This window comes from Nannobrachium achirus (genome assembly GCF_963921795.1).
Source record: "Nannobrachium achirus genome assembly, chromosome: 4".
Classification (NCBI taxonomy): Eukaryota; Metazoa; Chordata; class Actinopteri; order Myctophiformes; family Myctophidae; genus Nannobrachium; species Nannobrachium achirus.
In genome coordinates, this window is record NC_137813.1 from 70,038,297 (window position 1) to 70,065,804 (window position 27,508).

The following is a 27,508-nucleotide window of genomic DNA, read 5'->3' on the forward strand; positions in this document are numbered from 1 at the left end:
CTACATGTTCTCCAAGCTTTTGATAGCCTCCTCTTTTGTAAGCTTTTTCCATGCTTCAGGAATTTCTCCTTGGCCCTCAAATTCTTTGCCGTAATGATCCTCCAGTTTCTTTTGAAAGTGACATACAAACCATTTCCAGTATGTCAGTTTTGACTCATCAGGGGTAATTCTCCAGTTAGCACAGTCTGGATCTTTCCGATACTCTTGGAATGGAATGCTCTCCTCTGAATCTTCCTCAGGGAAGAATTCTTCATCACTTGCAACCAGCGTTGTGCAGAAATCAATTGCAAATTCCTCTGTACCATTATAGTAGCCTCCAGCAACGGCACTTGTGCGATGAAAAGGGACACTGTGATCATCAGGACTGTGATCCTCAAGGGTGTTTGTACAAATGGCAGAACAGAAAGGACACTGTACCCAGCAACAGTTGCACAGTTGTTCGATAAGAATTGTATCAGTCTTCAACCGGACATCCTCCAGGTTGGTTAAGAGGCTGTTCAAATCTGCCTTCATGGACTTAAGGTGTTTCTCAATCTCCTCTTTAAGAAAGTCAAAATCATCTATGTCATTAACATGATCATAGCAGTTGGTGACCACACGTAGGTCATCTTTTAACTGATCAGAGAACTTCTTCAACCACAAGCTGATGTCTCCACTCTCTGTTTTGACTTTTTCTGTTGCGTCATGCACTGCTTGACTCAGAAGCCTGACTATATCCTCCACATTTTTCTTCATGATACTGAGTACCTTGTTCTGATTGGTAGATATATAAGTATCAACAGATTTTTTGATAAAAAGCTTTACTTGTTTCCTTGGATGTCTGATATATGTCACGTAACTGTCAAAGTCCTCTTCCTCTGCCAGTGATTGTAAAACATGTTTCTCCAAATTCACCCTATTCCCACTGAAGGGAGGGTGACTATTTGCCATCTCTCCAGCCAAGTCAAGGGCAGTCTTGTCATGGACAGGCAGAATTGCAGACTCCTTCAGTTTGCTACAAAGTAGTTCACCAAGCACAGCGGCAGAGGAGTTACCTTCACAAAAGCTTTTGAATGCATTATAGTATTGTCCCTTCTGGTTTTCCAAATATGCACAAGCATCATTGGACTTCTGGAATTCATTGTGAGCATCTTGAAAACTTGCCTTTGCAATTGTACAGGCATTAAGCAATAGATCAAGTTTAAACTCCTTCTTGAGGGCAACGTGGGATTCAAAATCTTTCACAATATCTTCCACATTTAAGGCTACTTCATGCATGTGACCAATATGGTAATCTGTGTTAACAGGTTTCTTCTTAATTAAGGCATTGGTTTGTCTCTCAACATTGGCAATCAGGGCTCTGATCAGATCATTATGATTAGGTTCTTTTGTTGAATTCAGCCATGAAGAAAACTGTTTACAAGCCTTTTTGAGAGCTTCAACTGCACCCATTTTGCTATGCTTACTGACTATGCAATCAAAATAATTCCCTCTCTTTGTCATGTCTTTGTAACAACCTTGCATTTTGCGGTCAGTTAGAAGATTCCACTCATATCCCATTTCCGAAAGGATAGAATCCACATCCTTTTGGATGTCTATGTCCTTTATTCGAGGAACACCTGCCGTGAGCTCAGAAACCCAACATTCCCAAAGAGAGTTGAACTCCTTTTTAAGTTCATTTTCATCCTTTGCCTTGTCTTTTAGCTTGCTGGCAAACTCTTTGCTCTTCTGTAGAAGTGTATTCTCATAAACTGTCTTCTTATTGTACATATTCTTTCGAGCATTCCTCTGCTGAATAATTTCCCCTAGCTTTTGTTTGGCTCCTCTCACTTGTTCATCACGGAAATCCTTAATTTTGGTTTCAAATCGGTTTTTCCATTGAACCAGTACTTCATCTTTATCTTTGTCAAAATATTTCTTCACAGCCTTTTCCACTTCTTCCCAAGTCGTATTAATTTCTTTGATAAGATCACTCATATTAATGTCGTCAAGTCCTCCATTTTCAATTCTGTTGTGAAGTTGGTTTTCAATTGTCAGCATTTCTTTCCTTAAAGCCCAGGTCCATTTTGCATACTCTTCTTCAAGTTTTCTGTACAATGAAATTTCCTTTGTGTTTTTGAAACTGAAGACAAAGTTTTCATTCAGCAGGGCATCCCAAAGGTCTTTAATGGTGCTGCTGAATGTTGAAAGTGTAATTCCATTAGACTCTTTTGCTTTTGAAAGGATCATCTTCTTCAGCTCTTGGATGTTCTCACTATAACCTGGGTTTGGAGGGGCCATGGGTGGACTGCCTTCCCACAGCTGAGAAATATATTTCACATCTTTTTCTACATCAAATGCAATGACATCACTGAAGAACTCAGCATCAAACTCTTCCTCTTTGGCAGCTAACTTGGTCATCTCATCAAGCTTTTCTTGTAGGCGTCTCTTTCCCTCCTTGTTTTTGTCACCAGCTTCAATAGCTGCAACATTCTGGTGAACAAACAGACAACTTGGAGACAGTTTAACCTTCTTCATTCTCATGAAGGCCTGAACAGCAATATGAAGAACATCTTGCATCTCAGATGGATTCTCTCCAAGGATGTTGATCAAAGTCATGTTTCCTTGGCCAATGACAAATGTTGCCAATTCATTGTCATGGTGATGAGTATGTTGCCCTGCCAGCTCAGGAGCACGCAGTCCTTCAGTGTCCACAACCAGGACATAGTCAAACTTGAAGTCATTCCGGAACTCTTCTGACACTTTCACTAACTGCATGAAGGCTCCTCTAGTGCACCTGCCAGCACTCACTGCAAACTGCAATCCAAACATTGCATTCAGCATTGTGGACTTTCCACTGCTCTGGATGCCTAAAACTGACAAAACAAAAACTCTCTTGTCTCCGAGTGTCTTGATGACCTCATCTAGAACACTAGTGATCCATGTTAAAGGCACATGAGCTGCATCTCCATCCATCAGCTCCATTGGGTGTCCTGCTATCATGAGCTCTGCAGCCAGCTTAGGGTAATCAGAAAAGTTTGTCCCATTACTAATAGATGCATGGGCTTCATAGATTTGTCCCATTTCTCTCAAGATGTGCTCAACTCCAACAGTTGCTGACTGTAGTTTATCTGAAATGTCCTCCAACTCATGTTGCTTCTTCATCAGCAGCTGTGGTGTGTCCTGCCCTTTCTTCTTTTTCAAAGCCAAGACCTCAGACCATTTTGCATCATATTCCTGGTTGAGTTCAGAAAGTTTATCCGTGAAGCTGTCATCGAGCCGGAATACAATCCATTTTAGGAAGTAGAGTTTTTCATTCTCATCCAGAGACTGCAGGTTTTCAATAAACATCTGCATAAGCTTACTGGGTGGTTTGGCACATTGTTCCCGTCTTATCCACTTCAGTTTATTTTCTTTATCACTTTTGTCCTTCTCTATACTGTCTCCTTTGAGGCGGAAGAGGTCTTTGTTTGTTTTGCACCACTCATGCCACAATTGGCCATGACAGGGTAGAAAGGTGCCTTTGATCTCTGAAAGCTGTTTTCCTTTGAGCAAATTCAGAATCTTCTGAGCAGCAGATTTCCCTTTTTGGCATGCAGGGTTGTTTTCGTCTATTTTGATTTCAGAAACATTTCCCAAACTTTCAAGTCTGAAGGATGGTTTTGTTTTTGCCAAAATGTTTCCAATTACTCTTGTAATTTCTTCAGCCACATTTGACTCATTTCTATCCTTCACACCCATTATAAACTTTCCTGGTGTGATCTCTTTGGCAACAGAGTCAATATCAGCAAGGAGACAAATGAGAGGTTTTGGACCCTTAACAAGGTCTGTCACCATGTTATCATCTGTTCTTAGAGTAGGTAAAAGGACAACATTGACTGAAGCCTTATCAATCAGTATTTCACACTGTTTATCATGCGTTAGAGCATCTCCATGAAGATTACAGAAGGCAACACAGTCAGAGAAAGCATCATTTGGTTTTCCAGCAGGAAAGTACCAGGCAATCTCTGCCATGCCATCTATTAGGCAGTGAGATTTGGTGGCACCTGGACAATTCTTATGAAAGAACGTGTTGTGACGGTTGTTGATTAAGGTATTCATCAGCTGAGATTTAGATGATGACACCGAGCCAAATCGTAAGAATGACACCATATGTGTCTCAGCCTGACAAATAGGCAAATTCTTACATGTGATGGCACCTGAACTATCAGTTACCCTCCATGTTTTTCTTATTTGCCTAAATGTCCACAAAGGACACTGGATATCCATTGTGGACGGATCAGGCACAAGTAAAGGTAAGGCATACTGACACTGTGCTAGTTTGGTAATCATGTTCTGCCTGAGAAAGTTATCTGAGCAGTGAAACACAGCCATCTGAACATCCATTGGATGGACATGACTCGGCGTCATGCTCTGATCAGTGATTACATTGGTCCTGGCAACAATATCAAAAAAACTTTCTTCTGTGGAAACCATGTCAGAATCTTGGGTGCCCTTTGAATTGTCTGTTACAGGAATGTACCTGGCTCTATGGTCTAGCATCAACAACTTCTGAAGGAATGCATGAGCTACATCTCTCTCAGTTATCTCATGAGCCTTCTTAATGGAAGGACTTATTTTCAGAAAGTCAGCAGTTGACAACTTATTTTTATAGTTGTCTTTGAGGTTCAATCTGAAAAGCAGTTTATCAAATTCTGTTTGCTCCTCTGGGCTGATTTCTTGAGAATTCTTCACATATTTCTCTTCTTTGACAACCTTTAAAATGAACAAAAATAGAAAACTGGTAATAGTCTACTAATAACATCAGATATGCTGCACAAAATACCACTAAAGAATACCGTACATACATACATAAAAAAATAAACAAAAGAGTTTATGAAAATACCTTTTTGGGAGTTATCATCGACCATAAGTTCAGCAGCAAAGCCCATAAACATGTAAAGAACCAATTGGCAAGGAGTATTGGGATCCTCTGCAAGGCAAAGGATATTTTAAATTACAACTCACTACACACCTTGTACAACAAATACTGCCATATCTGACCTAGAGGTGTGGGGTAATTGTGTAGTAGTCTGACAGTTTGAGGAACCAAGGAGGTTATGAGGTTTCGTCAGAAGGGCTTTTTAAAGGGGAGAACCACCCATTTTCAACATTAAACTATGTAATTAATATACATTTGAGTTGTTATCCTCGGGGGATAACAACATAAAGACTCAAAGGTATATTAATGACATAGTTTAATTTTTGAAAATGGGTGGTTCTCCCATTTAAATACTTTTCATTGGTTCAATATTTGTAAAACCTACACACAGATGTAATGTAATACAGTGATTTAAAAGAAAGAAAGAAAAAAAAAACATGTTGAATGCCGGACAGCAACAATATGTTTTTTTGTTTGTTTGTTTTAGCTTAAATAGTAGAATGGTTTTGAGCTGAAATAAATAATGCACATTAGACAAAAGGTTTCCTAACCAAATACAAATGATCTTACCATATACTTGTTCTCTTTGCTTCCATCATCAATGGAACCTATAGATATGTTTAAATTAGATACATTGAGGAACTTACTGTACATGTTTAATCTATAAGTTGATATGTGTTGTTTTTACTCATGTACAGTTGTCAGAATTTATTGTGTAGGCCTATTCCTAACTTTTGTAAAATCCAACTAGTGAATTATTGAATGCAGGTGTTTACCTTTCTCACTTGGAGCAGGAACAGTGCTGCTGGGATCTGGAGACTTGTGTTCAGGTGTTGTGTTTTTTCCAACACTATCTTTCATTTCTGAGCTTCCAGCATCTACATTTTTTAGGTCACTCTAAAAAAACAGTAGTAGTTGTAGTTAAGCTTTGTAGATAACAAAAACAATGCAGAGTGTTGGATGAAGCCCTGTACAACGAACGCTGTGTCAGCAAAGCTCTGGGAATCACGAAGGATCAATCCCAATCATAGCCTGTTTGAGATGTTGCTGCATGGGAAACGGCTACGCAGTCTCAAAGCTATAGCCGTAGAAAAAAGCTTCTTTCCACGTACAATCAGTTACATGAACGGACTGTCAAGAATTATTATTATTTATAGGGTGACCATATTCTGAATCCCTAGAAAGAGGACACTGCTTCACCCATACAATTTTTAATGGTTTTTCGGGTCGAGTCGGGTGCCTTTACACGCTTCTAACTCGTGCATATTCTGAATTCCTCCCAAAAAGGAAACTTTACCAGGCATCTTGGAGATACTGAAAAATACCCAAAAGTACTCGCAAATCTTTATTTATCTAAAGCATTTCTCCTAAACAAAATATTCAGTAACATTAAAGGACCTACACCATGAATTTTCACTTTTTCTATTTTAAAACCTTTTTTTGGTGTCCCACTGGCACCTTCTATCCTCACAAAGTCCTATTTCTGACAAGTGTGTCTTTCTCTGGTTTTGGGAAGACAGAGATGAGAAGCTCTCAGAACAGTGCTGTTCTGAGAATTGACGCGTGTGACGTCACACACGTTTCTGTTTAAAAAAAAAAAAAAATTCAAAAAAATGTTTTTTTTCTTTGGAAAAACCCCACTAGATGCGCCACTGAGCAAACAGAGGCCGTTTTTGGTATTGCAGCTGGAGAGCCTCATTATAGTAGAGCTAGAACAAACAAAGGAATGGTCAGAGTGTTTGTTGAGGGTTAAAACCTGTCTAAGACTCAATTTTGAGCATAATTTATATTTATACAAAAAATATAGTTTTAAAAGCATGGTGTAGGCCCTTTAATGCTCTAATAGTTCTTGACATATGTTCTGTATAAATATTCAGATTTTTAACAAAATAAAATATATAACATCTCTTTAGTTTTACACTTATCTTAGAAGAAGTGAGGTAGTCCATTCTTAAAAACAAATAATGTCTCAAAAGATGTTAATTTAAAAAAAAAGAAACAAAAGAGAGAGGTAGCCTATTCTTCATTATTTGGTTAGGCCCTTGTTTTTTTTAAAACATCGTTGTTGTTTTTTTGTGCATTGGCAACAAAGGAATAAATGTAACACATTGCCATGAATTAAAACATAATTTATTTAGCAATTTGGCAAGTTATTCTAACCCCAGGGGGCGGAGTCCCACAGCTATGATGCGCTGATGACACTACGCTGTGTGGATGTATGAGTCTAACAAATTATGTCTAGGCCTACCACCACCTCCTACAAAACTGGTTAATTGAAGATAATGTAGCTTAAATGTGAACTCTTAATGACACGTTATTGATACAGGTATGATTGAATCAGATATGAAAAAATACATAATCTTGTGACACCATCTACGGTTATCTTACCTCATCCTTGTTCTTGTTGCTATCTTCATCTATGGAACCTGCAGTACAGTAATTACAACAATATACAGGTTAAACATTTACAGTAATCATGTTAATGCAGCTTTTTTAGGATTAGGATGTGTATGACTGATTCTAAATGGTTTGTATATTACATTATATTAGGTTGTTTTATTAGGCACTCAGTATTTTCAGATGCAGTGGTGTAAAGTAACTAAGTACATGTACTTAAGTACAATCTTGGGGTATTTCTAATTTACTTAGTATTTACAATTTTCAACAATTTTACTTCTACTCCACCACATCTTGGATCCAAATATTGTACTTTTACTCCACTACATTTATTTGACAACTAGTTATTATTATTACAAAACATACATTAACCACTTTCAGCCCTATACATTTTGGCCATTTAAAAATAGCCGATCTACAAGCTAGATCGTCTATTTTCAAAATATATTGTATACATTTTGCACATTTGAAACAGGACATTCTGCAGAATGAGAATTTTACTTGTGTACATTAAGTATACTTTGATACCAATACTTTTGTCATTTTATTCAAGTTCATTTTTTAATTTCCAGACTTTTAAGTGTAACAGTTTCACACCACTGTTCGCATGTATTGTGTTCATAACTTTGGGAACAAAGTAGTGAAATTGTTTAATGCAGGTTTTTACCTGTCTCTCTTAGAGCAGGAGCAGTTGCGGTGTCGTCTTCTCCAACACCATCTGTCTTCTCTGAGATTCCAGCATCAACAGCTTTGAGCACACTCTTAAGAAAACAGACAATTGTCTTTTCAAGACGCACTTCAGTTCAGGACATTTCAATCTCATCTGCCTACCAATGACATCATCAATGGGGATTTCATGCTAATAAAATATATCCTTTATATCCCAGGAAAGCCAAAATAGATGCTCTTATTCTTACATTCATATGTAAAAAATAAAAATAAAAAAAGAAAAGAACTGAATAAATCAGATCAGAGACATACACGGATAGACTGCACATTTTTGTAATATTGATTTCACATGGCTGTAGCTGAGTGGTCAGTGAGCCTGCCTGGGCAGCCAGAGCTCCTGATTGTCCCAGGTAGGATTCCAGGCCAGGCTATGTGTGTCCCTGAGAAAGACCCTTAACCCCAAATTGCTCCCCCAGCGCCACATATGGCTGCTCACTGCTCCTAGTTGTTAAAGGATGGGTAAATGCAGATGACAAATGTCACGCATGTGCAAATGTACTGTGACAAAATACACCCCAAGGAGTGGGGCCTATATTATATTAATATTATTATTACATGCCCAATATAGTCATCACTCATGATGTGTGTGTGTGATCATCCAAAAGCTGTTTGGAGGATAAAGATTGAAGCATTTTACCTGCTCTGAGCATCCATCTCTTGACTTTGCTGACACTGCAGCTGTTGAAAGAGTTGTAGGTTTCTTTATTTCACAAATAACTATTAAACAACAAATCTGTCTGCCTGAAGTCTGTCCGACAAGAGGAGGAGGAGAGGAGGAAGGGAGGAGGAGAGGAGGAGAGGAGGAGTTTTCCCACAAGAGTTTGAGGATGAACACCAAAAGAAAGAAAGCCAACAGCCTACTTGCTGGTTACCAGTGTTGTACCCGAACGCGTTCAAAGAACGATCGTTCATGAACACGTTCATATTTTGGGCGAACGTGAACTGAACGTAATTGTTTTCGCTTGATGAACGATATTGTCGAACGCGGTCATTCTGACGCCCGTGAACGGAGTTCGTCGGCGTTCGTCGGCCGTTCATGCGGCGGTCTGCACCTCCGCGGTCGTCTGTCCTCTCCTCTCTCTTTTCATTCACATGCTCCAATAGCACACACTGCACGCAGCCCCTCGTGAACATTGATATAAGGTGCTGTCTGCACTCTGCAGCTGCACTGTTAATCTCCTCCTCGTTACGTGTCTCGCAAGCCTGACTATATACTTTGTCCTATGTGTGTTGCGCGGCGAAAATAGCTGATCTGCAAGCTCACAACGCGTCGCATTCACGAGACAACGGGAGCTTGTAGATCAGCTATTTTAACCAACGCGGAAACATGCTGTGCGCGAGGTTTAGAAACGTATGCCTTCTAGTGGGGTTCCTTGTACATGTCATTTTTTGTTTTCATTTAAAATGTGTGTTAAAGTTTATTTTTCACTTCCAATTTGTAGATTATGGTCTATAGAACAATTTTGGTTCGAGTTTTTTTTTGCCCTATTTCCAAAATGACCAAAATCGGAATTGTGTTTTTTGAACAATGTCTTAGTTTTCCCACAACTGCTGTGTAATATATATTTTTTTATTGCTATATCAAGTCAATACTGTGTGGGGAATCAATTGGAGTCAAATATTTGTTTTGAATATTATGATATTTCACACAATGAGACAATAACATGGTTATTACATTCAGCCCTTCACAATAAGGGTGCAGGAAGACTGGGAACTAGGCAGTGGGCACATAAATATTGTGGGCACCTCAATGTTAAGTTGGATGAAATTATTGCTGTGTGTGGTTCTATATGGGCTGTGTCAATAGTTTTGACAAATAATAGCATGCAGCAACGTCTAAACATTTATATAATATATATATAGACCTAGGCTATATATTTTTTTTCTTAGAAAAAGAACTAAGTTAGTTCATTTTGGGGAACCATGAACTTAGTTCAAAATATAGAATTATGAACTATGAAATGAACTAGTTCATTTTAAAAGTTCTGAACTTGAACTTGAACTAGTTCGTTTTTAAAGTGAACTTTCCCAACACTGCTGGTTACCCCAAACATTGATCAGTACAAATACTCACGTTTTTCATCATCTGTTTTAGTTGAAGTCGAGCTTCCAACGACAGTCTGTTGAAAAGAGTCAAGTTATTTCAGCAATAACACCAAAGTTGAGTCTGGTTGTGATAATGAGCTGTTTTGAAGCAGGGGGGATTTCATATTTCATATATTTCACATTTTTTTCCCATAGATTTACAAAAATATTCATACCAATTATTTTAAATCTAGTATCAAAATAATACCCTTTGTTTAGTGGTTTTCATGTTTTTCTTTTCACAGAATCAAGAATGTGCGTGTGTGTATACCGGTACATGTGCCAGAGTTTGCGTTAGACCACTGGGTTTCTAGTGTAATGGTTCATAATCAGAGTCAAATTATCCTTATATCTTTACTGCGTCAAGTTACACAAGCAGTCAAGCACTGAGATCGGAGATCTGTTTCTCTCCATCTACTCTCTACTCCCTCTCCCTCTGTTACAAAAACATGTTTACATATGCACAGTGTTCAATCGCCTGATAGACACTATTACAATATATGATCAAACGTACCTTAACAACAACAACAAAACAGCCATTAAGTCATCAATAATGTTTTACAACACGACGCCCTTGAGAATAGTAGTTTACCGAGGAAAGACCGCCTATCGTTTGGCGAAGTGCCGTACGCTATAATATTTTTTCATAATTTAGCCTACAGGGTTAGGCTATAGGGTTTGCCTGTGCTGTGTGTAAATCCCTGCATGATAAATTGATAATACACTTGCAAATATGGCGTCCTCCTGTCTCCTGTTGCCTCGGAATTCACTAAAATGTGTTCCTTAAACATCATTGATGAATTGATGACTTTTGTTTTTTGATATTGGGATAAGTTTAATTGATCATATTAATATCAATATAAAATGTAATATTGTGTCTCTTATCAGGTGACTAAATCATATAACTACAGTATAGGCTGGATGATCCTACCAGTCCTTATAATAATATTTAATTAATCCTGATGCTGTTTAAGTTTTTTAAGCCATCATTTTTTTGTGCATTGGCAACCAAGGAATCAATGTAAGACATTTCAATGAATTAAAACATAATTTATTTAGCAATTTAGCAAGTTATTCTTTCCCCCAGGGGGCGGAGTCCCCCAGCTATGATGTGCTGATGACACTACGCTGTGTGGATGTATGAGTCTAACAAACTCTGTATAGGCCTATCACCACCTCCTACAAAACTGGTTGATTGAAGATAATGTAGCTTAAATGTGAACTCTTAATTAATGATCCAACATGTATGGGAACAAGTTATTGATACAGATGTGATTGAATTAATCATATATATATATATATATATATATATATATATATATATATATATATATATATATATATATATATATATATATATAGATATATTGTGACATAATTTATGGTTATCTTACCTCATCCTTGTTCTTGTTGCTATCTTCATCTATGGAACCTGCAGTACAGTAATTACAACAATATACAGGTTAAACATTTACAGTAATCATGCTAATGCAGCTTTTTTAGGATTAGGATGTGTATAACTGAAAGTCATTTGACTCATTCTAAATGTTTTTTCTTTTTTATATTTATATATATTTATATTTTTTGTATATTACAGGTTGTTTTATTAGCCACTCAGTATGTTCAGATGCAGTGGTGTAAAGTAACTAAGTACATGTACAATAGGTACTGTAACTAGAAAAATATTGTTCCTTCGAAACAATTGTGGGCTCGCTTCAAGCCAGAAAACAATGGCTATAAAAGTACAAAATGTCAAGATCGCAGGCAGTGCTCTCTTTGACGTTACTGACGTCAAAGATTGGTCCATTTTGTTCCAAAAATGTGTTGTGCAAAAGTTGACCTGCTGGTGGCGCTATAACAGGCCAATGTAAGAAGGGTGGTATCTGTTCCTTGACCTATTGGGAATGTGTTTGCAAGATTTCACGCACATTGCAGGCTGTGTTCATGATTTGAGGTGTTTTTGGCTTTGGCCACTTTATCGCTGCTTGCAGCTATATTCATTATTTTATTTTTTTGTGTGTGTGCACTTCATAGGCATATTAGATAAAGGTCCTTAGATTGTGTGTAGAATGTTTCATGCAAATTGCAAAAAAAAATCCTAACGGGTTTAAGCGTTTCACAAACTGCTCAAAATGATATAGCGCCCCCCTTTGGCCAATTGGGGTAAGATTGTTTTTAGTGATATTTGGACTAACACTCTACATCTTTGCCAAATGCCATGAACATGTTACTTTGCATGTATGATTTAGAGGCAGAAGAATAATTTGCATAAAACTGCAATATTCATTGAATTTATTTTAAAAAGCATGTTTCAATTTTAAAGAAATCCGATCTGACAGATCTTTAGATATCGGTCCAAAGTTCACGTAAAAAAAGTTTTGTGCACGTGGAGCGAAAATTCCAGAATAAAAGCGTGTTTACGCGTTTTACAAACTGCTCAAAATGGCGGAAAATCGAAGGGCGGAGCTTACTTAACAACGACACAGATGTCTTCCGATTGAGTCAAAGCACGCGTGTAACAAGTTGCATGTCTTCAAACGAAACGAGTCATGACTTATGCCCGTTTGAAGTTTGAATTTTCAAACGCTTCGTATAGCGCCCCCCTTTGGCCGATTGGAATAAAATTGGTTTCAGTGATACTTTGACTAACCCTCCACATCTTTGCCAAATGCCATGAACGTGTAACTTTGCATGTATGATTTAGAGGCCGAAGAATAATTTGCATAAAACCGCAATATTGATTGAATTATTAAAACATTATATTTCACTTTAAAAGAAATCCGCCGAGACTAGTTTGACCGTATTGGTCCAAAGTTCATGTGAAAAAAGTTTTGTGCGCGTTATGCAAAAATCCCAGGAGGAGATAGATTTTTACCGTTTTTCATATAATTCCGAATTGTGGGAGACCTAAAGGTCAGAGGTCAAAAGTTAGAGGGTAAAAGTTGTTCGGCATGAGGAGACGCATACATGTATACAGGTTTCATGGCTGTACCTAAAACACAGCATGAGCTATACCTGTTCAAAGTTCGCACTTTCGAAGGCTTCCTACAGCGCCACCATTTGGCCGATTGCTATAAAAAATAATAGCACACTTTGCCACTGTAAACTGAACACATTGATGTTTTTATTTTCATTTTCTAACTAAGTATGTAGGAGTAGAAAGGAACCGAAGTTTTTTGATACTTGCACTGACTGCCTAGTAAATAACTAGAAAAATATTGTTCCTTCGAAACAATTGTGGGCTCGCTTCAAGCCAGAAAACAATGGCTATAAAAGCACAAAATGTCAAGAACGCAGGCAGTGCTCTCTTTGACGTTACTGACGTCAAAGATTGGTCCATTTTGTTCCAAAAATGTGTTGTGCAAAAGTTGACCCGCTGGTGGCGCTATAACAGGCCAATGTGAGAAGGTTGGTATCTGTTCCTTGACCTATTGGGAATGTGCTTGCAAGATTTCACGCACATCCCAGGCTGTGTTCATGATTTGAGGTGTTTTTGGCTTTGGACACTTTATCGCTGCTTGCAGCTATATTTATTATTATTATTTTATAATTTTTTTGTGTGCACTTCATAGGCATGTTAGATAAAGGTCCTTAGATTGCGTGTAGAATGTTTCATGCAAATTGCAAAAAAAATCCTAGAATAAAAACGGGTTTAAGCGTTTTACAAACTGCTCAAAATTATATAGCGCCCCCCTTTGGCCATTTGGGGTAAGATTGGTTTCAGTGATATTTGAACTAACCCTTTACACTATTTTGTCATGAAAATGTGACTTTGCTTGTATGTTTTAGAGGCAGAAGAATAATTTGCATAAAAATGCAATATTGTTTGAATTATTTAAAAAAGCATGTTTCAATGTTAAAGAAATCCGATCAGACAGATCTTTAGATATCGGTCCAAAGTTCACGTAAAAAAAGTTTTGTGCACGTGACGCGAAAATTCCAGAATAAAAGCGGGTTTACGCGTTTTACAAACTGCTCAAAGTGGCGGAAAATCGAAGGGCGGAGCTTACTTAACAACGACACAGATGTCTTCCGCTTGAGTCAAAGCACGCGTGTAACAAGTTGCATGTCTTCAAACGAAACGAGTCATGACTTATGCCCGTTTGAAGTTTGAATTTTCAGACGCTTCGTATAGCGCCCCCCTTTGGCCGATTGGAATAAAATTGGTTTCAGTGATACTTTGACTAACCCTCCACATCTTTGCCAAATGCCATGAACGTGTAACTTTGCATGTATGATTTAGAGGCCGAAGAATAATTTGCATAAAACCGCAATATATATTGAATTATTAAAAAATTATATTTCACTTTAAAAGAAATCCAACCAGACAGTTTGACCGTATTGGTCCAAAGTTCATGTGAAAAAAGTTTTGTGCACTTGACGCGAAAATCACAGGAGGAGATAGATTTTTACTGTTTTTCATATAATTCCGAATTGTGGGAGACCTAAAGGTCAGAGGTCAAAAGTTAGAGGGTAAAAGTTGTTCGGCATGAGGAGACGCATAAGTGTATACAGGTTTCATGGCTGTACGTATAACACAGCATGAGCTATACCTGTTCAAAGTTCGCACTTTCGAAGGCTTCCTACAGCGCCACCATTTGGCCGATTGCTATAATAAATAATAGCACACTTCGCCACTGTAAGCCGAATACATTGATGTTTTTATTTTCATTTTCTCACTAAGTATGTAGGAGTAGAAAGGAACCGAAGTTTTGAGGAGAACTTGATATAGTATGCCTGCCTGATAGATAAATAACTAGAAAATATTGTTCCTTCGAAACAATTGTGGGCTCGCTTCAAGCCAGAAAACAATGGCTATAAAAGTACAAAATGTCAAGATCGCAGGCAGTGATCTCTTTGACGTTACCGACGTCAAAGATTTGTCCATTTTGTTCCAAAAATGTGTTGTGCAAAAGTTGACCCGCTGGTGGCGCTATAACAGGCTAATGTGAGAAGGGTGGTATCTGTTCCTTGACCTATTGGTAATGTGCTTGCAAGATTTCACGCACATTGCAGGCTGTGTTCATGATTTGATGTGTTTTTGGCCTTGGCCACTTTATGGCTGCTTGCAGCTATATTTATTATTATTATTTTTTTTTTTGTGTGTGTGTGCACTTCATAGGCATATTAGATAATGGTCCTTAGATTGTGTGTAGAATGTTTCATGCAAATTGCAAAAAAAAATCCTAACGGGTTTAAGCGTTTCACAAACTGCTCAAAATGATATAGCGCCCCCCTTTGGCCAATTGGGGTAAGATTGGTTTTAGTGATATTTGGACTAACACTCTACATCTTTGCCAAATGCCATGAACATGTTACTTTGCATGTATGATTTAGAGGCAGAAGAATAATTTGCATAAAACTGCAATATTCATTGAATTATTTAAAAAAGCATGTTTAAATTTTAAAGAAATCCGATCTGACAGATCTTTAGATATCGGTCCAAAGTTCACGTAAAAAAAATGTTGTGCACGTGGAGGGAAAATTCCAGAATAAAAGGGGGTTTACGCATTTTACAAACTGCTCAAAATGGCGGAAAATCAAAGGGCGGAGCTTACTTAACAACGACACAGATGTCTTCCGCTCGAGTCAAAGCACGCGTGTAACAAGTTGCATGTCTTCAAACGAAACGAGTCATGACTTATGCCCGTTTGAAGTTTGAATTTTCAAACGCTTCGTATAGCGCCCCCCTTTGGCCGATTGGAATAAAATTGGTTTCAGTGATACTTTGACTAACCGTCTACATCTTTGCCAAATGCCATGAACGTGTAACTTTGCATGTATGATTTAGAGGCCGAAGAATAATTTGCATAAAACCGCAATATTGATTGAATTATTAAAAAATTATATTTCACTTTAAAAGAAATCCGACCAGACAGTTTGACCGTATTGGTCCAAAGTTCATGTGAAAAAAGTTTCGTGCGCGTAACGAAAGAAACCCAGGAGGAGATAGATTTTTACTGTTTTTCACATTATTCCGAATTGTGGGAGACCTAAAGGTCAGAGGTCAAAAGTTAGAGGGTAAAAGTTGTTCGGCATGAGGAGACGCATACGTGTATACAGGTTTCATGGCTGTACCTCAAACACAGCATGAGCTATACCTGTTCAAAGATCGCACTTTCGAAGGCTTCCTACAGCGCCACCATTTGGCCGATTGCTGTAAAAAGTAATAGCACACTTCACCACTGTAAACTGAACACATTGATGTTTTTATTTTCATTTTCTCACTAAGTATGTAGGAGTTATAGGAAACCGAAGTTTGAAGGAGAACTTGCTCTAGTATAGTATAGTATAGTATATAAATAACTAGAAAAGCAGTTCCTGCAGAAACTGCGTGGGCTCGCTCGAAACTGTTATGAATTAATAGTAGAAAATGCATTTAAGTGCAAGGGTGTAAAAAAAAGTTAAGTTTTTTGAAAAAAAAAATTTTTTGAAAAAAAAAATTAAACATTTTTTTGAAAAAAAAAAATCTTTTTTTTTTCAATTTTTTTTGAAAAAAAAGATTTGAAAAAAAAAATTGAAAAAAACATTTTTTTGAAAAAAAAATGTTTTGAAAAAAAAAAATTAAAAAAAAAAAAGTTTTTTGAAAATTGAAAATTGGTATGGAACTGCCGATGGAATTAGATCTACAAATCATGGGGATGGGACTGGTTCTAGAATTAGATCTACAAATCATGTGGATGTGACTGGTTTTAGAATTAGATCTACAAATCATGTGGATGAGACAGGTGATGGATTTAGAGCTACAAATTATGGTATGGAACTGCCGATTGAATTAGATCTACAAATCATGGGGATGGGACTGGCTTTATAATTGGATCTACAAATCATGTGGATGTGACTGGTTTTAGAATTAGATCTACAAATCATGTGGATGAGACAGGTGATGGATTTAGATAGCTACAAATTATGGTATGGAACTGCTGATGGAATTAGATCTACAAATCATGTGGATGTGACTGGTTTTAGAATTAGATCTGCAAATCATGTGGATGAGACAGGTGATGGATTTAGAGCTACAAATTATGGTATGGAACTGCCGATGGAATTAGATCTACAAATCATGGGGATGGGACTGGTTTTAGGATTAGATCTACAAATCATGTGGATGTGACTGGTTTTAGAATTAGATCTACAAATTATGTGGATGTCACAGGTGATGGATTTAGAGCTACAAATTATGGTATGGAACTGCCGATGGAATTAGATCTACAAATCATGGGTATGGGACTGGTTTTAGAATTAGATCTACAAATCATGTGGATGTGACTGGTTTTAGAATTAGATCTACAAATCATGTGGATGAGACAGGTGATGGATTTAGAGCTACAAATTATGGTATGGAACTGCAGATTGAATTAGATCTACAAATCATGGGGATGGGACTGGCTTTAGAATTAGATCTACAAATCATGTGGATGTGACAGGTGATGGATTTAGAGCTACAAATTATGGTTTGGAACTGCCGATGGAATTAGATCTAAAAATCATTGGGATGGGACTGGTTTTAGAATTAGATCTACCAATCATGTGGAAGTGACTGTGTGTGTGTGTGTGTGTGTGTGTGTGTGTGTGTGTGTGTGTGTGTGTGTGTGTGTGTGTGTGTGTGTGTGTGTGTGTGGCGAGTATGCATGTGTATGTGTGCATACATGCGTGCGTGCGTCCATGTGTTCGCTGGACCACACTTTGAGAACCAGATAAATAGCCGATCTACAAGCTCACAAAGTTACACAGTGCAACTTATTGTGAGCTTGTAAATCATGTGAGACCACTGACTCAGCACTGTAATTAAAGTTAATAAGGAGCACCTTTGCTTCTGAGCTGTAGAACTGTTTGTTCAAGATATGGGCCATATCCATTGGTTTGAATAGGGAGCGCAAGTGTACGAACTGATCGCTCTCCCGGAAACACGAAAAGTTGAAAACACATAGTCTTTGCTCGGGGAGTGGCTCGGTGAGTGGCTCTACGAACATTGCGATTCTGATGTTAAAAGGACCAATAATGTGCGCATGAGAGCAAGCTAGAAATGTTTGGGGGAAAATAAAAAAATTCCGAAAACCAGAAAAAAAATGACTTGAGGTGAATGGGGCGTCTGAGGCGCGACCCGGCACTCAGAGGGCCATAGATGAATTTCTGTAAGTCTCTGTTTTATTTTAGTTGCACTTTACGAAACACGACGAGCGTGGCTACAAACGTGCCAAAAAACATGCATACATTTTAAATATTCTGGCCGTGAGGACGATTCGTTCAGAGAACTTCATTACTTTAAGAACAAGTCTCCCACACTCTAGCTACACTCTAGGACTGGTTTTCCCGCCAAAAATATCCCCAAAATACCCCAAAACACTCTACCTTTGGACTGCGATTGTGGAAGAACGGTATGACGTTTTCGAATACCGTTTGAACCACGATGAAGTCCAAAAGCGTGTGAGCGTTTTTCAAGTTTGAATCGCGTTCCTACGTAAATGTATGCCAGAGTAATGAGGCTATAAAGTTTAGTGAAAAAGTAAAAATGTTAAAGTCAGTTCCCATTCATTCTCTATGGGATGAAAGATTTATGAATAAAGTTAAATATTTCAAACAGTATAAACTTTTTTTCAAAATTATTAAAACAACAATGAAACTTCAAACCTCGCTGAACATTTCAAAGTTGGAACGAGGTTTTTATGTGAAAGTATGAAAGAGATATAAGAGCACAAAGAATGTGCGCCAGAAAAGTGGGCACTTTTCTACATAGACTCCCATTATAAGGAGGAAAAATAAAAGTTTAAAAGTTAAATATTTCCAAAAATATGAAATATTTTGAAAAGAAAAATTTAAGCAATAATCACTGTAGAAAGCTGAACATGTTGAAATTGGAACGAAGTTTCTAGCACAAAGTGTGTTGAAGTAGTTAGATGCCGAAGAAAGTGGTCGGACCCTTGGAAGTTAGAAAGATATAATAAGTATAAACTGGGGTATAACAAGCTGGACTCGCCTTCAGCGAGCCCACAATGACAAGAACTAAAGTGTGCTCGCCTATAGGCGAGCCCACAATGACAATATCTAAAGTGTGCTCGCCTTATAGGCGAGCCCACAATGACAATATCTAAAGTGTGCTCGCCTTATAGGCGAGCCCACAATTAAGTACAATCTTGGGGTGTTTTTAATTTACATGAGTATTTACAATGTCCAATACTTTTACTTCTACTCCACTACATCTCGGATCCAAATATTTTACTTTTACTCCAATACATTTATTTGACAACTAGTTACTTTGTAGATTGTGATTATTATTACAAAACATACATTAACCACTTCCAGCCCTATATACATATCCGCCATTTGAAAATAGCCGATCTACCAGCTAGCAAGCTAGATCTGCTATGTTAACAATATTTTACATTTTGAACATTTGAAACAGGATATTCTGCAGAATGAGTACTTTTACTTTAAGTACTCTATACTTGTATACTTTGATACCAATACTTGTGTAAATTTATTCAGGTACAGTATTTCTATGGGACAACAATAATTCTAGTTCCATTCCATGGTGTCAAAACAACTGTGATGGGGTGAGGTGGGGAACGAAGAAAAGGTCCAAGGCAACTCTGTTCAGTTCAAAAAATAGCAAACAACTTTATTTTAGCTCATGGCAGCAAAGATAAAAAACACGACCGACGCGTTTCGGCCACTAGTGGCCTTCATCAGGGTCCGCAGAGTATTTCTATATTTTATTATTGATACTTTTACTTAAAGGAGTAGTTCACCCCCAAAATGACTTTGTTTCTATTGATTATTCACGCCATGGAGACTTGAGTTCAATAATATGTTTCCTAAGACAAAAAATGTAGGCCTATTACAATAAATGTAACCCCATTGATTCCGGATGGGGACCCAAATGCATTTGGGGTCCCCATCCGGAATCAATGGGGGTAAATTTACACTCATCGCATTTTTGTCTTAGGAATGTGACAAAAAACTAAAAAATATTATTGAACTCGTCTCCATGGGGTGAGTAATCAATAGAAAAAAAGTCATTTTGGGGGAGAACTACTCCTTTAAGTACAACATTTTAGTACTTTTCCCACCACTGTTCAGATGTATTGTGTTCATAACTTTGGGAACAAAGTAGTGAAATTGTTTAATGCAGGTTTTTACCTGTCTCTCTTGGAGCAGGAGCAGTTGCGGTGTCGTCTTCTCCAACACCATCTGTCTTCTCTGAGCTTCCAGCATCAACAGCTTTGAGCACACTCTTAAGAAAACAGACAATTGTCTTTTCAAGAAGCACTTCAGGCCATTTCAACTTCATCTGCCTACTAATGACATCATCAATGGGGATTTCACGATAATAAAATATATCCTTTATATCCCAGGAAAGCTGAAATAGAAGCCCTTGTTCTTACATTCATATGTAAAAAAAGAAACTAAATAATCTTGTTTGAAATGACCAAAACAGTCTACAGATAAAAAAAAAAAAAAAAAAAAAGAACAACAAAAAAAGATGCAAGTCTTGATAGCAGTCATATGAACTTTAAGAAAGAATGGACCTTACATAAGGAAGGGACTGCACACTCCAGGGAACTGGATTAATTAACAACGTACTTCTACAGTAGGCTCCATCAAGTTAGCACAACATGTTAAGCCGTTAGCTTTGTCAGTGCGAGTGATCGCAATATTTACAGACAAAGAAAAACTGAATAGATCAGATCAAATCAGAGACAGGCACGAATAGACTGCACAGTTTTGTATTATTGATTACACATGGCTGAAGCTGAGTGGTTAGTGAGCCTGCCTGGGGAGCCAGAGCTCCTGATTGTTCCAGGTATGATTCCAGGCCAGGCTAGCTATGTGTCGATGTGTCCCTGAGCAAGATACTTAACCCCTAATTGTTCCCCCAGTGCCACATATGGCTGCTCACTGCTCCTAGTTGTTATAGGATGGGTAAACGCAGAGGACAAATTCCATGGATGTGCAAATGTACTGTGACAAAATACACCCCAAGGAGTGGGGCCTATATTATATTAATATTATTATTACATGCCCAATATAGTCATGATGTGTGTGTGATCATCCAAAAGCATTTTGGAGGATAAAGATTGAAGCATTTTACCTGCTCTGAGCGTCCATCTCTTGACTTTGCTGACACTGCAGCTGTTGAAAGAGGTGTAGGTTTCTTTATTTCACATATAACTATTAAACGACCAAATGTCTGTCTGCCTGAAGTCTGTCCGATAAGAGGAGGAGGAGAGGAGGAGGAGAGGTGGAGGAGGGGAGGAAGGGAGGAGGAAGAGGGGAGTGTTCCCACAAGAGTTTGAGGATGAATACCAAAAGAAAGAAATCCAACAGCCTACTTGCTGGTTACCCCAAACATTGATCTGTACCAAGGACAGATAATACTCACGTTTTTCATCATCTGTTTTAGTTGAAGTCGAGCTTCCAACGGCAGTCTGTTAAAAAGAGTCAAGTTATTTCAGCAATAATAGTTGAGTCTGGTTGTGATAATGAGCTGTTTTGAAGCAGGGGGGATTTCATATTTCATATATTTCACATTTTTCTCATAGATTTACAAAAATATTCATATCAATCATTTTAAATCTAGTATCAAAATAATACCCTTTAGTGGTTTTCATGTTTTTCTTTTCACAGAATCAAGAATGCGCGTGTGTGTATACATGTGCCCGAGGTTGCGTTAGACCACTGGGTTTCTAGTGTAGTGGTTCATAATCAGAGTCAAATTATCCTTATATCTTTATTGCGTCAAGTTACCCAAGCAGTCAAGCACTGAGATCAGAGATCTGTTTCTCTCCATCTACTCTCTACTCCCTCTCCCTCTGTTACAAAAACATGTTTACATATGCACAGTGTTCAATCACCTGATAGAGACACTATTATAATATATGATCAATTAAACGTACCTTAACAACAACAGCAAAACAGCCATTAAGTCATCAATAATGTTTTAGAACACGACGTTCTCGAGAATAGTAGGCTACTAGTTTACCAAGGAAAGAACGCCTATCTTTTGGTGAAGTGCTGTGCGCTATAATATCATGTAGGATTTAGCCTACATGGTTAGGCTATAGGGTTTGCCTGTGCTGTGTGTAAATCCCTGCATGATAAATTGATAATATGCTTGCAAATATGGCGTCCTCCTGTCTCGTGTAGCCTCAGAATTCACTAAAACGTGTTCCTTAAACATCATTGATGAATTAATGACTTTTGTTTTTAGATATTGTGATAAGATTAATTGATCATATCAATAGAAAAAGTAATAGTGTGTCTCTTACCAGGTGATTAAATCATATAACTACAGTATGGTCTGGATGATCCGACCAGTCCTTATGATAACATTTAATTAATCCCGATGCTGTTTAAGTTTTTTTTAAAGCATTGTATTTATTTTTTGCATTGTCGACCAAGGAATCAATGTAAAACATTGCAATGAATTAAAACATAATTTATTTAGCAATTTAGACAAGTTATTCTTTCCTCCAGGGGGCGGAGTCCCCCAGCTATGATGCGCTGATGACACTAAGCTGTGTGGATGTATGAGTCTAACAAACTCTGTATAGGCCAAACACCACCTCCTACAAAACTGGTTCATTGAAGATAATGTAGCTTAAATGTGAACTCTTAATTAATTATCAAACATGTATTAGTCCGGGACAAGTTATTGATACAGATATGATTGAATCAGATATGAAGAAAAACATAATATTAATAATACTAATCTGACACCATATACTGTACGGTTATCTTACCTCATCCTTGTTCTTGTTGCTATCTTCATCTATGGAAACTGCAGTACAGTAATTACAACAATATACAGGTTAAACATTTATAGTAATCATGTTAATGCAGCTTTTTTAGGATTAGGATGTGTATGACTGAAAGTCATTTGACTCATTCTAAATGGTTTGTATATTACATGTTGTTTTATTAGGCACTCAGTATGTTCAGAAGCAGTGGTGTAAAGTAACTAAGTACATGTACTTAAGTACTGTACTTATGTACAATCTTGGGGTATTTTTAATTTACTTGAATATTTACAATTTCCAATATTTTTACTTCTACTCCACTACATCTCGGATCTATTTTTTTTTACTTTTACTCCACTACATTTATTTGACAACTAGTTACTTTGTAGATTCTGATTATTATTACAAAACATACATTAACCACTTTCAGCCCTATATACATTTCTTTGATACCAATACCTTTGTAATTTTATTCAAGTATTTTTTTTTTTTTTTTCCAGAGTTTTAATTGTAACAGAGTATTTCTATATTGTAGTATTGATACTTTTAACTAAAGGAGTAGTTCACCCTCTATTGATTACTCACACCATGGAGACTTGAGTTTAATAATATGCTTTGTTTTTTGTCACATTCCAAAGACAAAACATGTATTACAATAAATGTACCCCCATTGATTCCGGATGGGGACACAAATGCATTTTGGGTCCCCATCCGGTATCAATGGGGGTAAATTTACAATTATCACATGTTTGTCTTAGGAATGTGACAAAAAACTAAAAAATATTATTGAACTTAAGTCTCCATCAATAATCAATAGGGAAAAAAATCATTTTGGGGGTGAACTACTCCTTTAAAGGGGCACTCCACCACTTTTCAACCTATGTTCATATAATTGGTCCTCACTCAAAAATAGCTTTTCTTTTTTTTTTTTCCTCAGAGGAGGGCTGTGGGCTGGTCAGAAACCCATAGTCTTGTGACATCATCGATTACCAATCCAGCTTATAGAAACTGCAGGCTTTCTATTCCTGAAAAGTTGCAATTTTAAAGTGGAAGCCATTGTTCTCGCGATATTAAAAATCTAAATATTTTTTTCAAAAATATTGATTACATTTTTTTTTTTGGAAAATGATGATGTCACAAGACGATGGATTCTGAACTTCCCACAGCTCTCCTAGGAGACTTGGACTGACTAGAAAAAAATTGTGATATTTTATCATGAACATTAGTGAGGACCTATTATATGAAGACAGGTTGAAAAGTGGTGAACTACTCCTTTACAACATTTTAGTACTTTTCCCACCACTGTTCAGATGTATTGTGTTCATAACTTTGGGAACAAAATAGTGAAATTATTTAATGCAGGTTTTAACCTGTCTCTGTTGGAGCAGGAGCAGTTGTGGTGTCGTCTTCTCCAACACCATCTGTCTTCTCTGAGCTTCCAGCATCAACAGCTTTGAGCACACTCTTAAGAAAACAGACAATTGTCTTTTCAAGAAGCACTTCAGGACAATTTAACCTCATCTGCCTACAGTACCAATGACATCATCAATGGGGATTTCATGCTAATAAAATATAACCTTTATAACCCAGGAAGCCCTTGTTCTTACATTCATATGTAAAAAAAAAAAAAAAAAAAACGTTTGAAATCTTGTTTGAAATGACTAAAACAGTCTACAGATCAAAAAGAAAAAGAAAAAAAAAGAAAAGAAAAGAAAAATATGCAAGTCTTGGTAGCAGTCATATAAACTTTAAGAAAGGATGGACCTTACATAAGGAAGGGACTGCACACTCCAGGGAACTGGATTAATTAACAACGTACTTCTACAGTAGGCTCCATCAAGTTGGCAGACATGTTAAGCCGTTAGCTTTGTCAGTATGAGTGACCGCAATATTTTCAGACGAAGAAAAACTGAATAGATCAGATCAGATCAGAGACAGGCACGGATAGACTGCACAGTTTTGTAGTATTGATTACACATGGCTCAGGGCTGCCAAGTTGCAGAAAAAGTTAGGAGTGAGACTTTTGGGGGGGCTGGGGGGGGGGGGGGGGACCCTCATAAAAAAATCTTTTTTTTTTTTTCATCAGGTTTTTTCATGTTTTTCCAGGGTTTCTATAGAGTTTATTTTTACCTGAGGTCCTTGGGCTGGACTGGAGTGGTTGATCAAGTGCAGCTAACCAACAGGCTGAACAGTGAAGATTGCTGCAGGGCTCCAGACAAACCAACGTCCCATTTTAACATATTTTAAATTCGTTATAATTATTATTATTGTTGTTACTATAGCAGCTGATGAAAATCCTGGGCAATCATTTATATTTTTAATTTTATATTGTGATTTGTGGCTACTGCTGTTTGCCAGGCAGGCACTGCTGGCAAGAAGACGTTTTCAAGTCAAGGACCCTTTAGCTGAGGGAGATGAAGCAGGACCCCCACTACATGTTGTATCAAAATTGTGTTGCAAATGAAATCTTCAGATAGCTCCATAGACTTGTTTGACAGCACTGTGATCAGTGTATTTGATCTATCAAACATTTAAAACTCTCAGTAGGCTACTTCAGTCAACCTTTTCAGCCTGCGACCCCTAAAATAATCATATTTTAACTGGGGACCCCCCCCCCCCCTACCCTATACGAGCACTAAGAGTGCAGGCAACACTTTGTAGGCTATAACACGGTTCTATTGTGAAAATATTTAAGTAAGTTTGGAATGGGGCTTCGGAAGGGGGGGGGGGGGGGGGGTGTTAGAAGTGGGAGTGACTGTGTGTCTGTGTTTTGGCATAATACTCTGTATTTCTGTGCATCTGTGCTTCCGGGTCAAAATGACCTGAACAGCACTTAAGGTTCAAAAAATATGAGGGGGGTGTAGCATATGTGTAGTGCAAAAATATTTTTTTCACATGTTCATCTCAGAAGAATCTTTAAGGCCAGTGAGTTTCAGGTGGAAAAAATGTAAACTTCTACCGTTTTTTCCAAATGAAAATGTAAAACGGGTCAAAATGACCCGAACAGAACTTAAGGGTTAACTTGTCACTTTAGAAATTTGCAGATACACTCTATACACTTAAACTTTATGTTGGTTTGTTTACTGTTGCGTGAGAAAACAATGTTGCACATTAAGTTAATCATCTGGCGACTCCCCAAAAAAATATTTGGGGACCCCCCTGGGGATCCCGACCCACAGGTTGAGAACCACTGGGCTACTTTTGGATTCTTCCCTCAAGTCTAGTCTATCTCTTCTAAAGCCCTCCTCAGAATATGGGGATATTAGGGTTCAAGACAAGTGGTTAATGTAAACACAAGAAAAATACAAGAAAACCACACAGATTTTGGAGACCCAAATGTAGAAACCTGTGAAATTATCATGCGCGGGCTCGTCGTACATGCGCTCGCGGGAGGCAAGAGCCGGATTGTGGTTATCTTTGTGAAATATCGCCTGGCGTTTACTCGCGGAGAGACGGTGTTTTTCTCTTCCTCTCTCTCTCTCTCTCTCTCTCTCTGCCGCTCGCCCGTTCCATACATGTTGCCTGCATGTGTGAATGTGTAGAGGGGGAGAGAGGGAGAGGAGGAGCAGCTGCATTCACTGCGCTGAGAATTCTCTGTGCGACTTTTACCGAGCAAGAATACGCCCGCAACTTTCGGGTGAGGTCCTTGGGATGGCTGTAAAAATGCGTGTGAAATGGCAAGCGTGGCATGGAGCGTGAGAAGAGGTTAAATTGCATGACTCTCACTCTCACAGCGTGAGACTTGGCAGCCCTGCATGGCTGAAGCTGAGTGGTTAATGAGCCTGCCTGGGGAGCCAGAGCTCCTGATTGTCCCAGGTACGATTCCAGGCCAGGCTAGCTACGTGTGTCCCTGAGCAAGACACTTAAACCCTAATTGCTCCCCCAGCGCCACATATGGCTGCTCACTGCTCCTAGTTGTTATAGGATGGTAGATGCATATGACAAATTTCACCCATGTGCAAATGTACTGTGACAAAATACACCCCAAGGGAGTGGGGCCTATATTATATTAATATTATTATTACATGCCCAATATAGTCATGATGTGTGTGTGATCATCCAAAAGCATTTTGGAGGATAAAGATTGAAGCATTTTACCTGCTCTGAGCGTCCATCTCGTGACTTTGCTGACACTGCAGCTGTTGAAAGAGGTGTAGGTTTCTTTATTTCACATATAAACTCTCAGGCATTCAATATTGCTTGAGGTTATCCAACAAATAAAACAATATTGGTTCTTCAGCTGTTCTTCAAAAGATTCAAATACCTGCAAGCATCTCATTGTTTTGTATCTGTAGAGCCAGGTTCAGCCTTTGGGTTGATTCGTTGAGACGTTTGTTGAAATTTTCAAACTTATTTTTGTATATTATGGACTTCACAATACGCTTTGCATCACCTAAAGCCTTGTATTTTGTGACAAAGGTTGCAGCTTCTTCCAGTATGCTCTGGATATCATGGAGGGCACCCATCATCTTGGTAGAGATCTGACCAGCATCATTTCCTTTGGGGTCGGGCAACAGTTCCTCCAGCTTTTTCACATGATTGGCCAGTTCCTGGCACTCTTTCATGTTACCCTTCTCCTCATCACAGAGAGAGCTGATTGTATGTACCAGGACTGAGATGGTTTTTAAGACCGCCGCCATGACTTAAGAGTGAAACATGACAGAAGGAAAAAGGGACA

At 38.0% G+C, this 27,508-nt stretch overlaps 1 protein-coding gene across 1 annotated transcript; it reads right to left on the minus strand.

Annotated features, from left to right (window-relative positions):
- Positions 1 to 27,470, minus strand: LOC308283169 (interferon-induced very large GTPase 1-like; the record flags this gene model as incomplete). Its single annotated transcript, XM_080723547.1, has 9 exons — positions 1 to 4,713; positions 7,268 to 7,305; positions 7,944 to 8,037; positions 11,485 to 11,522; positions 20,231 to 20,324; positions 22,834 to 22,871; positions 24,201 to 24,294; positions 26,929 to 26,969; positions 27,095 to 27,470. The coding sequence occupies 9 exons, from the start codon at positions 27,468 to 27,470 to the stop codon at positions 1 to 3; spliced, it is 5,526 nt and encodes a 1,841-aa protein (XP_080579673.1).
- Positions 27,471 to 27,508: the final 38 nt, after the last annotated feature.